The sequence below is a fragment of the Motacilla alba genome, chromosome 1, assembly GCF_015832195.1.
Source record: "Motacilla alba alba isolate MOTALB_02 chromosome 1, Motacilla_alba_V1.0_pri, whole genome shotgun sequence".
Taxonomy (NCBI): Eukaryota; Metazoa; Chordata; class Aves; order Passeriformes; family Motacillidae; genus Motacilla; species Motacilla alba.
In genome coordinates this window covers 4,810,578-4,823,783 of record NC_052016.1, presented here as the reverse complement: position 1 = coordinate 4,823,783, position 13,206 = coordinate 4,810,578, and the positions used below count along the sequence as shown (strand labels likewise).

Genomic DNA, 13,206 nt, shown 5'->3' with positions numbered 1-13,206 from the left:
CCAGCTGATATCCTGTGGTTGCTTATCACAGAACCCTAGGATGGTTTGGAAAGGAGCTAAAAAACATCTCATTCCACCCCCCTCCCATGGGCAGGGACACCTTCCACTGCCCCAGCCTGCTCCAAGCCCTGTCCAACCTGGCCTTGGACATATCCAGGGATGGAGCAGCCACAGCTGCTCTGGTCACCCTGTGCCAGGGCCTCAGCACCCTCACAGGGAGGAATTTCTTCTTAATATCTGATCTAAACCTACTCTCTTTCAGTTTGAAGCCATTCCTCCATTTGCTCTTGCAAATGTTCCTTCCTCATGTACCTCCTCTTCTGCCTCTCCTCTGTCTTCTTAAATCTTGTCACACCTAAATTTTGGTCCCCACTATCAAGGGGCTCAAAAATTCCCTCTCCCTGTCCTAACCCTGCCTGTGCAGGGCTCGTGCAGCCACCTGAGCTCATGTAACCTGTCAGCCCAGAGCCACCCAAGCAGCTTTTGCAGCCAGAGCATCCAGCCTGACAGCAATCCCATGGTCTAGAAGAGTTTTCTGTCATGTTTCTGTACTCTGTATGTCTACAGTGCACTTTCTAACATAAATAATTAGACCAAATTGTCATGCTTATCTTATAACAAGAAGTAATAACAGCTGAACTGTATCCTACCCACCTCTTTACTCCTCTGTAACATCCAGACTCCCATCTTCTCTTTCTTTAAGGTTTATCAGAGAAGTGACCTTATCATACAAGAGGTTAAACCAGATTTCTGCTGCTGTTTCATGGTCTCCCAGCTCTGCTCCCACTCACTGGCAGACACATGGGTGCTGACAGCACCTGGGAACCCATGGAAGGGTGTTGGAATACCAAGCTCATTCTTGCTCCAAGGTCAGGGTGAATAAAACTCAAGAGATGTTGCCTTTGAAGTCTCACTCTGAAGTTTATTACCCTTATCTATTACAAACTCACAAGATGTGAGCTCTCTAACAAGTCAAGAAAGTGAGCTAAAATTGTGTCCGTTCAAGGTTGTTTAAGTTCTAATTACTCAATAAACAGTTGACATCTATATTATTTATGCTTCTAACCCAATTATAATCACCAAAAACCACAATGTGGACATCTTTCATCCAATTGGAGAAAACCACCCAGATTTGTGAAGAAGAAGAAGGAAGACGAAGGTGCAAAAAACCATCTAACTCACACCCAAAATTCTCCATCTTGGCTCCCATATTTCACCATATACCAAAACCCCAAATCTAAGTTTTTTCACCCTGTGAGATCACACAATACCATCCAAACTACACACACACTGTTTCTGTGCTATCACTCAATTTTTGAAGCCTTTTCCGAGCTCTCGGGTCAAACAAGGTGTTTGCTTGAGGCTTGGCACCCTTAAGTTCAGAAAGCTCGAAGCTTTCAGCCATCAGAGTTCCAACAGAAGGGCTGCACAGGCACCAAGCAGGAAAACTTTGGCAGAAAGTGTGGGAAATGTGGCTGCTGCCACTGTCCTCCCCTGCAGACCAAGCCACAGCAGTGGAAGGGGGTGATGTCAAACCTCCCGTAACCACCACAGTCAAGGCTCATCTCTCAACGTCCTCACTGACTTCAGATTGGCTTCAGAGCTCAAAATCTCCTCTAATTTTTCCAGCTGTGCTGGTGGATACAATGACAAATATTCCCTCTGTCTACAACCCTTTGACCTGGCTGTGTCCTGAGACAGTGCAGCTGCAGGAAAATCTGCCAGAGACCTCAGTGTCTGGCTCTGTTCCAAGGTAAGGAGAGCACCTCAGAGGCCTGAGTTCACACCTGATTAATTGGGGGACTTCATTCCGTGGTGCAAGCACGTGGAGAGGAGCCCCTCTCTGACCCAAGTGCTGTGGTGGTCACAGGCAGAGGGGTTTCTTTGGCACACTGGGTTTTTTTAACTCACCTCAGTGATTCCTGTCCCCACATCACCCCTGCTGCAAACCCCTCCTGCAAGGGCTGGCAGTGAAAAGTCTGAGCAAATGAAATCACAAGTGCTGTGGGTGTGAGTTTTTCCTTCCATTTATGCTGTCTTACTCCAAAACATGCAGGTAAGATTCTGTCAGACTCTTCTGTCTTACTTTAATTACTTTTTTGGTTGGTTAGTTATTGTTTTTAGGGGTGGGATTTTTAATCTCTTGGTTTAATTAATGCATTTTCAGCTGCTTGGTTAATGACCCAAACATGGAAGTCACACAGTGAGGCAACCTCCTGCCATTTGAATGTGAAAAAATGTGAATGAGAAGCTCAGATTCCAGTTCAGCCCCCATCATTGGCTGACCCTGAGCATCAGTTGGTGGGAGGGAGAGCAGGACAGCCCAGCTGCACAGTGACCACAGCTGAATTCTGCTACACTCCTCTGGAGAGTATTTACAAGCACTTCAGGTGCTGCACTTCATCTTATCAAAGGAGAAAAATACATATATAGCCTCTAATCTGTGCTTTGGTTTGGATTTTTAAAAATTTTGTGTTACTGAAGCATAAAGGAGTTGATGTGTCTGTAATACTTTAGCTGGAGGCTTTATTTCTGAGTTATCTGCCAGCCCCCCGGGAGAGGTTCAGTGTGGCTGGGCTGCTTTTTTTCCAAGGGAGCTGGAAATATTGTTATAGCCAACTTCTCCAGCTCACCCACTGATACTATTTCTTATTTGAGCCTTCCATGCATCCCAGTCTACGCCTCTCTTGCTCTGTGCTGCCTTTTTTATTAGGCTGAAACGATAGGGAGATGAAATGATAGGGCACTAGTAGTGCCTGGAAGAGAAAAGCCAGCCTGGCAGGCTTGCAAGTCAGCTCTGCTGTGTGCTGCTAGAGAAGCTACAGCCCAGCAAAAAATTGTGAACAATTGCTCTCCTCTATAAAATCCTTTCCCAGACTCTGCTGAACCACCCTGTCACTGCTAATTAAGTTCATCATATTCCATTTTCCCTGTGTTGATGTGGCAGGGTATTTGTTTTGCATTAAATTCAGGTGAGACTTTGAGCTGACTGGTTGCAAATCAATGAGCAGAAGAAATCATCTCAGGGGAAGCCAAATTGCTACGGGGGCTGAAGGAGCCTGTTGGGCTTCCTGGTTGCAGCCCCATGGGCAGGGTCATAGATCCTGGTGTCATGAACCTCACAGGGGAGGGAGATAATGACATATCCAGACACTGAAACAAGGCTATGTATAGCTTTTCTTACCCCTATGGCCTGCTGAAGCAATAAATAAGTCAGACTTTTTGCATTACTGTTTTGTGGAGGGTTTGGAAGTAGTTCATAAATTACTGGAGAGGAAAGGTCAGGATCTTAAAGAATGCTTTGGAAAATCAGCATCCTTGGGAGGGATTTGACACGCTTTGTTTGCAGTGTGAGAGAGTTCAACATACAAATCCTCCGAAAAGCCCAAGGAGCCTTCCAGCAAAACCAGCGGAGACAAGGCTAGACATTCCAAATAGTTCCCTTTGAGTGAAAACAAACAACAATAACAACAAAAACATAGCAGGAAATTAAACCCCAGACCTTCCTTAGTCAGCACTGAGAACTATGAAGCAGACTTTCAATGGCCTTTACAGCTCAGCTCTGAGCTCTGAGTTATCTCAATATCAACATCATCAGAGCCAAATGTTGTTCCTGCAAGACTCAGCAGAGTGTCCTGGGCTCATGCAAGGGACAAAGGGGGAATAAAAGGGACCTCTTTGACCCTCAGTGGCCTGCAAAACACCGCGAGGGGCCTATTCCCCTGGGCTCCCTTTTGTTTCCACTCTGGTGACTCAGTGGCAGGGTGATCCTGCATGTCCCATGTCCCAGCATGGCTCAGCAGGGAGGAAAAGGGCAGCAGAGGTGGGAGCCAGGCTTTGGCTCTGAGATTTCCCCAGCAGATGGAAAAAATGAGAAACGAAAAGTTGTTGAAATAAGCGGCGTGGAAGGCAGAGAGCAATGCATTAAATCCTGCAGCGAGGGGCTGACATCAGCCTGAGTGGGTGGAAAACGGAGACAGCACGGACAATGGTGCTGCTCTGCTCCCTCTGAGCGCCTTGTCAGAGCGAAGAGAGGAAAAAAACCTGAAATAATTATTGTGGGGGATCGGGGAGGGAGGGGAAAAAAAGGAAGGGGAAAAAAAAAGGAAAGCCCAACGTTCTGTGGAGGAACGTGCAGGAGATGCTCGGCAAATCCCGAGTGTGACCTTCCCATCATCGTGTGTTCCCCTCCAAGCCGGAGGATGCTCGGTCCCACCGGCGAGGGGCTGCTGCCACCTCCCGGGTGGAAAGCCTCGGGAAGGGAAACCGAAGCCAGTTCTTTGGAATAACACAGGAATTCTCGGATGAGTGTGTAAAAATCCTCGGGTGCAGCATCTCTGAGCACAGCGCTCAAGGCACCAAGGAAATAAAATTGTTCGCGTGCGCGTGCTGTGTTGGATGCTACGGGTTTTGTGTGCAGAAATACACAAGTGTGCAGATCTCACTGATTCAGGCTCTGAATTAAGCAGTGCTCCTTTCCCCCCACCCCGATCCGAGGGTAATGGCACGATGAGCAGCTATGAAATTTTAGCAGAGAAAGCACCACAAGCGAATCATGGAAATTCCCTTTCTCCTGACTGCCAGCTGAGCTGCTGCTTCCCCTGGGACACACCAGGCAATGCCACACTGTCCAAGGGGCCCTCGTGTGCTGAACCCACCCCAAGTACTGCCTCCCCACCTCTGGACCCTTGCAGAGTGACCCTGAGCCACCCCAAAACTCCAGTGACACATCACAGCCCACTCTGGGAGCAATGAGGGCTTCAGGGAGGCTCCAGGGCCTTGTGGATCAGCTCTGCCCACACCCCAGGGCAGCTGGGCCTCGCCTTCCCCAAGCAGACAGATAATTTTCTCCCTCAGAGGAGTCCAGGGCCCCCATGATGTGTGGTAGATCTCTGCAAGTCAGCTGCAGGATGAACTCTGAGGCAGAGACAAGTCTCCTGAGCTTTGCGTCACTCCATCGTCTTGCCTCGGCCTCTCGGACTGACATTTCATTTTTATTCCACTTGTGCTGCTCTCTCAGAAATGCCACGAACATCTGGGCCTGTCCCAGGCTGACGTTTTCCATTAAAAGTGAAGCAGCAGCCATGTCACCAGGCTCCAGCCCTGCTCTGTGGGCTCTGGGTGGGCCCTGGCTGCATTTCCCCTGGGAAAAGCCCCACAGCCAGAGCAGGAGCTGGGAATGAGGGACACAGCAGGCACCTTGGGGTGAGCTGGTGGCTGTCCAAGCCTGTCCTGACAAGAGGTCACACCAGAGGGACAAAGACCAAGTTAGGGGGAGCAGAGTCTCCATCATTACAGTCTCCTCTGGCTGCATCTCCCAGATTTATGTGCCCAACACTGCAATAAACTGCAGAGATGTGTCCACTGTTCTTTTGAGAGACTACTGGGGATTTTTTAATGTGTTTGGAACCCTTTTTTTTTTTTCTTTTTTTCTTTTTTTTTTTTTTTTTTGCTAACACAGGCAACTACTGCTATTTTAATTCCAGATTTAGAGACCTGTGTGGCAGAGCCCAAGTCCTGATGATGATGCCAAGGAGATGAGGGGTCACAGAGATTGCATGCAGCAGGATTTGCTTTGGGTGAAAAATGCTGGTAAACTTTCAGGCTACTCCCAGTTTTTATGTAGCAGTGGCTAGCTTGTAAATCAATCAGAAACCAAGAAATGCCAGAGTTGTGCAACTCCAGCTGGGTCCTTGTGCCTGCCTGCCTTGTGCCCTGGGTCCCATCTCCATGGGGAGGTGTTGAAACCTGGAGAGAAGGGAGCCCTTGGGAGTACCAGAACACAGGCAAGGCTGCCACCCCGTGGGGACACGGCTCTGCCAGGCAACCCCTGCCTGTCTCCAGGGCTGTCCTTCTGCCAGGAGCCAGGGGACAACATTCCAGAGCTAAAGGATCAGCGTGGGGAGGACGCAGCATCCATTAACTGCCCCACTCTCTTGCAGAGGGGGCTGTGTGAGCTCTGGGTGAGCAGGATGAGGAGAAGCCTCCTTATCCCCCTGCCAAGGAGGGTGACAAGCCAGGAGCTCTGGCCCAAATGCTCAGGGACAGCTTCCTGGCTGGTGGCCCGCAGGTTGGATCCTGCCAGTTCTTGCTCCTGGATTTTTCTTGGAGGAAGCAGGACCCTGGCAGAGGTACCCTGCCCAGGCAGGACAGCGCCAAGGAGGGGAAGGGGCAGCACCAAAAGCTGCTGCTGTCCCCCACGCCACTGCCACCCCACTGAGTCACTGGGGCCTGTGGGAAGAAGGGGAATTACTTGGAGGGAGCTGCATGTCCCTGGAGCTATCTGCTGCATCCTCCTGAAAGCCCTCTGGTAATTCCTCTGGAGGAGAAGCTAAAGTCATTTCTGTTTTGCTGTAGGGAAGCAAGATTCTGGGTGGAAATGGAGGGCAGGTAATAAAAACACACTGCAAAAAGGATGAATAGTCACCCTGAGCAGAAGGCCCTGGTTAAAGGCCACGCTTCACAAACTGCCCAGGCACTTTGAAAGTTCCCTGTGGTCAGGGTCCTTTGCTGCATTTCCCTCCATCATAAAACTATTGACTAATTCGCAACCAAAAAACCTCCAAGAAATTTTGTTAACCCTAAAAGAGTGTTATCAACACCTTACTCACAGGTGAATTTGCAAAGAAAGTTGTGGTGAAGAGCTCCTTCCTGAAACCACCATAGGTTATGAATAACAAGAATTTCTTTACATGACAATTAATCTCAGCCATGGGAAACAAGAATTTTTGCAGAGAAGAGGAGGAGTATCCTGGACAGATATGACTGGGAAGACTTCTGGGTGAAAAAAATTGAAATATTTTGAGTGACACACAGGCATTACATACAGATACATACACAATGGTAGTGCTCAAGCTGTTCTGCAAGTGGATGAGCCTTCTGGGGTCAGAGGGGCTCTGGGTTTGGGGACACATGCCCTGTCCCACACAAAACACCGCCAGACACCCCAATGCCCTTGCACAGAGGCTTTCAGAGCTGCTTATGTGTTTCATTAGCTTATGGATTGCAAAAGGCTTTAAAATCATCCCTTCTCAGAGCAGGGAGGCAGTCATGGTCTGGTGTCCCTGAAATTGAGGGGCAGCAGAGGTGCTGAGCTGCTGCTCCCTCTTGGCTCTCAGCTTGTCTCAAACCTGCCCTGATTTCCTGTCATCGTTTCCTATCAAACCCTCACTTTCTGCCAGCCAGGCATAAAAAGGGGCCCACAAATGGCTCAAATGTCATTTCATGGCCCTGACAGACACACAGGCTGCTCAGGCACCTGCAGGTAACATCTGCACACAGATCACGCTCAAAATCTGCTTCCCTATTTTTACACCTCTGAGGGTAAAATGTCTGGGATTCGATTTTTTTTTTTCCTCCTGGCTTTGCTAGGTTTCTGTCAGGAAGGAGAGAGATGTCAGCACATGGCAGGGAGGCACCGAGGCTCTGGCAAAAGATGCATCTGAAGGGAAAGCAGCAGGGGCTGGGGACCTGTTAGCACCAGGCAAAGAAACAAGGCAGCCTCAGTTAAAATGCCCTTTCCATGCCTGCAGCTACAGCTCCCTCCTGGAATGAAATTGCCCTTTCCCAAAGTGCACTCATTCACGCCTTTCCCCGGAGATGCAAACACAACTGGCTGCACAATTTGTGGTAGAAAGCTCTGAGATTGCCCAGTAATTAATCTCAGTAAAAAATTGGTTTAAAAGAGTGTCAGACGCTGAGGGGATTTATTGCTTTCTAATTACCAGACAGTAATCTCCCTCCCTTGCTTTCTCCTGCATCTGCAGCACTTTCCCCCTCCTGCAGCCTTGTCCCAGCCTCTGCCACAGGTACTGTGATGCTGGTCCCAGTAATGATCCCTCTGGGGATGCAGGCAGGGACTGGGATGAGCCCTGGGGCACACTCACTTTGTCTGGATAAGAGGTGATGCCTCTGCTCCTTAATTCCCAGCCCTCCCTGAGTTTTGGCCTGGATATGGCAGAAGCAAGTGGCTTTTAAATTCAAATAGTCTCAGAGCTTCTGTGTTTATGGCTCATATTAATATCTAAGCCCACAACGTGAGGGTAAAAAAAAAGAAAAAACCAACCAACAAACAACTGCATTTATTTCCTCTGTTTTTCACAGCTAATCAGCATCAAAGAGGAGGAGGTTGGTGGGCTCAGCTTTTTGGCAGAGCAAAAACTGAGATGATTATACCTATGTGGTAAATTATGGGGATGTGGGGGCCTTTCCTGAACACCCTGGATATCCATCTGTGTGGAAAGCTGTTTGAGCAGAGATGAGTGCTGAAACCTTTAGTCTTGGGCATTCACATACACTGGAGCTGTGGATTTCATGTGTGGCAACTGCAGGGAGAGCTCGTACCTCCACCCCACCCACCCTGCCATCAAACAACCTTAATCATTAATTTCAGATTAAATCTGTCATGAGGTTCCCTGGGCGTGAGGTTTGAAGGGCTGTTTGTACTGACCCAGTGGTCTGAAGGAATGGTGTGGTGGTCAGGCCGCTGAGTTTTGTTCTTTCTCTGATCCTTTTGGTTTTGCTTGCGAGGGATAACGGGAACGGGTTTTGCTTGCCCGAAGGATAACGGGAACACAAAAGAAAGGGTGAGCCACAAAAAGTACTTCCAGCAGTGGAAAGCACATCCTCCAAGTGTTGCTGGGCACCACACTGACCTTCAAAAGCCCTAAAAAGGAATAAATGAAACCCCCAACACCGGTTGCGTGTTTCCTATATCACTTTATTGACCGCCACTGACCACGTTCTCAGGTTGAGCGCCAGATACCAGCGGGAGAGGTGGGGCTACCCTAGAGTTACAGGAGAGCAAGGGAGACAGTGTGTCACACACAGGCTGGGGAGAGCTGGCTGGGGATGGGAAGCCTCTGCACAGTGGTGAGCCCCCCTCTCTCCCCCCCGAGGGCCTACAAAGACAGCGGAAAGACGTGCTTGTCCTCCTGTCAGTTGTCCCGAAGGGAAATGACAGGGCAGAGGTGTGAACAGAGACACTTAAACACTTTGCTGAAAAAAAGAAATACACGTTGCAACCCCCCGAAGGTGAGATGTTACTGGTAATTATTATTATTGTTATTATTATTTCTCCTGCGGTTGCAAGGAACTCATGGCAGGTTCGTCACACGGACGCAGGGTCTTGAGTGTGGGGCTTGGCTCTGTTGCTGTTTGAGAGTAAGCAGTTTAACTCTGAGTGGGGTACAGCAATTCTGCAGGGCTTTTCCCCTGTCCCAAGCCTCGCCTCGAGGCTTGGTGCACCAGCAGCCAGCGTTACTCGTGCACTCCTTCCTACCTGATGGTGGAAATGGGCTACAGCACCGGACGAAGACCCTTTCAGCAAGCACAGCAGCATGGCAGCACTGCCATCCATGCCATCCCCACGAGGTTTAAGCTTCCAAGTCCACCAGCCGCTCACCCAGCCCCTCCTCCCATCCAAGGGAAGAGGGGGAAAACAAAAAAAAGGAGAACGAAAAAAAAGAGGAAACAAAGTGGGGGAGGAACCGACAGAAGAAACCCCTCTAGGTATTCACTGATATCTACGCAAAGGCTCTGGGAGTGAGGCCTGCAGGTGGTGGCAGCCTGCCCAGCGCGGCGGCCGGCGGGCCTAGGAGGAGGGCGCGGAGGTGGGCTTCTCCTCCCGGGACACGGGGATGGGCCTCTCGCTGTGGCTGGCGTCCATGTTGGAGGGGACCTTGGGGCCCGAGAAGGTCAGCATGCCATCGTTGGACAGCGAGCAGGTGATGGCAGCCTGGTCCACGTTGGCGGGCAGGCGGTACCGGCGGTGGAATTCCCGGGAGATGTAGCCATGGTCGTCCTGAGAGGCAGTGGGGAAAGGGGGGAAGGCGTGTCAGAAACTCCCTATGCCTCCCTTTGTCCAGCCCCCTCAGGGCAGGAGATCCACAGTCACCCTGGCTTATCGTGACGCTGCACTGCCAGGACCGCTGGGCACACCTCTGCTGGGTTTAATTTTGCAGGTTTGTCGGGGCAGGTGTCTTCCCCGGCACCTGTGAAGCTGCAAGAGCTGAGCACAGCAGCAGGGAGTGATTTTTGGCCATAGGTTTGATGCCAGGTTGGGATCTGATTTGGGCTTCTGATTTCAAAGGATGCTTAGAGACAAAGTCTGGAGGTCTGGGAAGGTAAAGGCAAGGCAGGCATGTGCACCCATGTATTTATTTACTAGGCTGCAATGCTGTGTCAGCCAAAGTACACAATCCTGGCCCCCTTCTTTTTTTGGCCAAAAGTATGAGAAGTGCAATAATTTTTTTTAAAGTTGGCCATGAGAATAATAACTATATTTAAAAATACATACTGCTTCCAGGCTAGAGCCTCGTCTGGCCAAAAATGTGTATGAGAAGAATTAAACCCCTGTTGGTATAATTCACTTTTCGACCCCCACAGATATTTCCATGACATCCGTGTTAAAAGTTTCCAAGCCTGAGGCACTTGGTTGGTTTTCTTTTGTTTTGTTTGCTCTTGCTTTTCTCTCCCAGATTGGCATATAAAAACTCTGTTTTCACTAAGGATTCTGGCTTATGAAAACTCAGCCACGCTTCAGCAGTGCCAGATGATGTTCTGTGTCTGGCCCAGTGTTATTAGTGAACAATGGACATGGTCATCTGATGGTTATGGAAGATGATGATTGAAAATAAACAAAAGAGGGGTGGATTAGCTTGTTATTGTCAGATATCAGGTGGGGGCTCTATGGAAACAGCCCATGCCAATAATGACAATTCATAATTAACTCCTTCTTCTGATATATTCTTTTTTTTTTTGTTGTTTTTCCTTCAGCTGAGAACCGTTGGAAAGAAGAAAAACAGAGCTGGACTCCCCAGCTGCTCCACCATCACCATCACTTCCACTTACCTGCCTTTCACTGTGCTTGCCATGGATTTCCACAAAGTCATCAATAATCTTCACACTCAAGTCTTCGGGAGAGAAGTGTTTTACATCCAGCATGATTGTGAACTTGTCCCGATCAGACCTCACCTGAAAGGAGCATTGTCACACAGTGAGGCCCCAGCTCTGGCTGTGGGGCACTGCCAACATCACCACAGACCAAAGGACAACAAAGGGGGGGTCTGGCACTTTGTCCTTCTGTGACTATGAGCCTCAGCGGGGGTCTTCTTCCCATTGTGGGGACCCGGGGACAGTGAGAGGCCGTGGGAGATGTCAGGGTCACCGGGAGGCTGTGGGATGTGTCAGGGTCACCAGGAGGCCATGGCTGGTGTCTGCACCTGGGCTACTGCTCTGGGGAGAGTGTTATTATCCCTGCTGCTATTCTTGTGCCAGGGACCCTTTAGCACCCAGTGACCTGCCAGATGGCCCAGGCACAGAGAGGGGATGGAAACCAGTGTAAGACTCTCTGGTAGCACATGTTTTGTCCTTTCAGTGATTTATGGTTTTGTTGTGGTCGTAGCTCTGGGAGGAAAGTAAGAGAGGGCTACAGAAGCTCCCTGTACCTGAATTTTGGATTACGGCCCCCACAGCTACACATTCCCCTACAGGTCCCTTCAGAAAATTGCTCTGGGGTCTTTCAGTGAGGGATTGCAAAAACCACCAAGCTCCCAAGGTGGAGGAGAAGGTGGAGAAAACTCCCACTTGCCAGGGTCCTCTCCCATGGCGACCTGCCCTCACAGGCTCTTACTCTGGGAGCAGCCTTGCTCTTCTTCACTACACAGGTGGTGGACACAGAGCAACAAAACCAGCCTTCTTGTGTTGGGAACAACCCTCAAAAGGAGTTAAAATGGTTCCTGTTTCTCGAAGGGAAGCTTTGTCCCCAGCAAGGGTTTCCCTTGGTGCCCAAGAAGGGGTGGGTGGCTGTGCCTGGCAGTGGCTTTGGGGTCTTGTCCCCTCACACGGGGCTACAGCAGTGTGAGATGTGGGTGGAGAGGAGCAGCTGGAGGCATAAGGAGGGAGAGGAAGGAAAAGAGAGGAAATCAAAGGGCCCTTACCTCTGAAATGCCCGACTCCAGCACGCTGCGGAAGAGGGACTGCCTGTAGTAGGGGCTGATAGTGGACGAGAACAAAGGCAGGAGGTCATACTCAAGGAGACCCTCTCCAAAAAACTGGTCAAACAAACGGCTTGGAATGAAGGGTCCCAGAGCACGCTTGAACCAGGGATGCTGGATGGTAATGTCCATGCTGCTGCTGCTGCTGCTGCTGCTGCTGCTCTGCTGCTGCTGCTGAGACCTGTGGCTGCAAGGGGAGAGCAGAAGGGGCAGCGCCGCTGCTGGGGAGACGGCGATGCCTTGGCTGGAGTGCAGCCCCAGGGAAGCTCCCCCTATATATACCAGCCTGGCAGAATGAAGGCATTAGCAGGATTCCTCTGGAAAGACATGATCTCATGATGGAGGCAACGTGGTCAGCAGAAATGCGGAGACTGACCTGGAAATGACAGTCTGGTTGGAATCGGTGCCAGATGTCCTGGAGGGATGATGCCAGGCAGCAGGCTGCGAGGCACAGGGTGCCCAGGGGTGCTGGCATGTCCCATGTGGAATCAAGCAGGCTGAGCAGAACACCCCGGTGGGCATCTCAAAGATGCTTGTGAAAGAGATCTGCTCCGTGGGTCTTTGTAACCTGGCCTTGGGTTTCATTAATTTGCTTCTTTTCTGCCCCTCCTTGAAGCAGAAACTCAATATTTCTTCCAAATAAATGCAATAACTTTCTTCCAAGCAAGGAAAAAGGGTCGGATTCAGGTTGAAGGAGGGGAAGCTTTTTTGTAACACGCTACAAAGTGCCTCTGCCACTCGAGAGAGGCCTGATGCCCCTGGCACAGGGATCATGGCAGGACTGGCAGGAAAGCAGGACTAACAAATGATGCAGAGCATCATTTTTTGTCTGACAAAACAAAAACTTTCAACAAAAAATACTTTTGCAAAAGAAAGAAAGAAAAATAAGCTTGGTCTCTGACTGTAACATCGGTCCCAAAGCTGCTCTTGAGAGTGTCCTTGTTTTGATTTAGGAGTGATGTGGGAGATCCATTTATCTCATGGTGTCACAGCACAGATCCTGCTTAACATGCATTTCTGGTTTTCATTTCTGTTTCCCTTAAAGCCTCCTTTAAGGGGTCAGCTGGCACCCTGGGCTGCCGGGCAATGGGCACCGTGCCCGCCGCCGGAGCCGCAGGCTCTGCCAGAGAGCTGAGGTGGCTGGGCACTGAAAGGGCAGCCAGGCTGCCCAGCTCCACAGCAGGGCTCACAGGCTGTGGCCACAGCTGAA

The 13,206-nt window shown here is 50.1% G+C and overlaps 1 protein-coding gene across 1 annotated transcript; it reads right to left on the bottom strand.

Moving 5' to 3' along the window:
- Positions 1-8,698: 8,698 nt before the first annotated feature.
- CRYAA (crystallin alpha A) lies at positions 8,699-12,256 on the bottom strand. The gene is made up of 3 exons (XM_038138586.1): positions 11,940-12,256; positions 10,852-10,974; positions 8,699-9,802 (listed from the first exon to the last, which is right to left on the bottom strand). The coding sequence occupies exons 1-3, from the start codon at positions 12,126-12,128 to the stop codon at positions 9,593-9,595; spliced, it is 522 nt and encodes a 173-aa protein (XP_037994514.1). The 5' UTR covers positions 12,129-12,256; the 3' UTR covers positions 8,699-9,592.
- Positions 12,257-13,206: the final 950 nt, after the last annotated feature.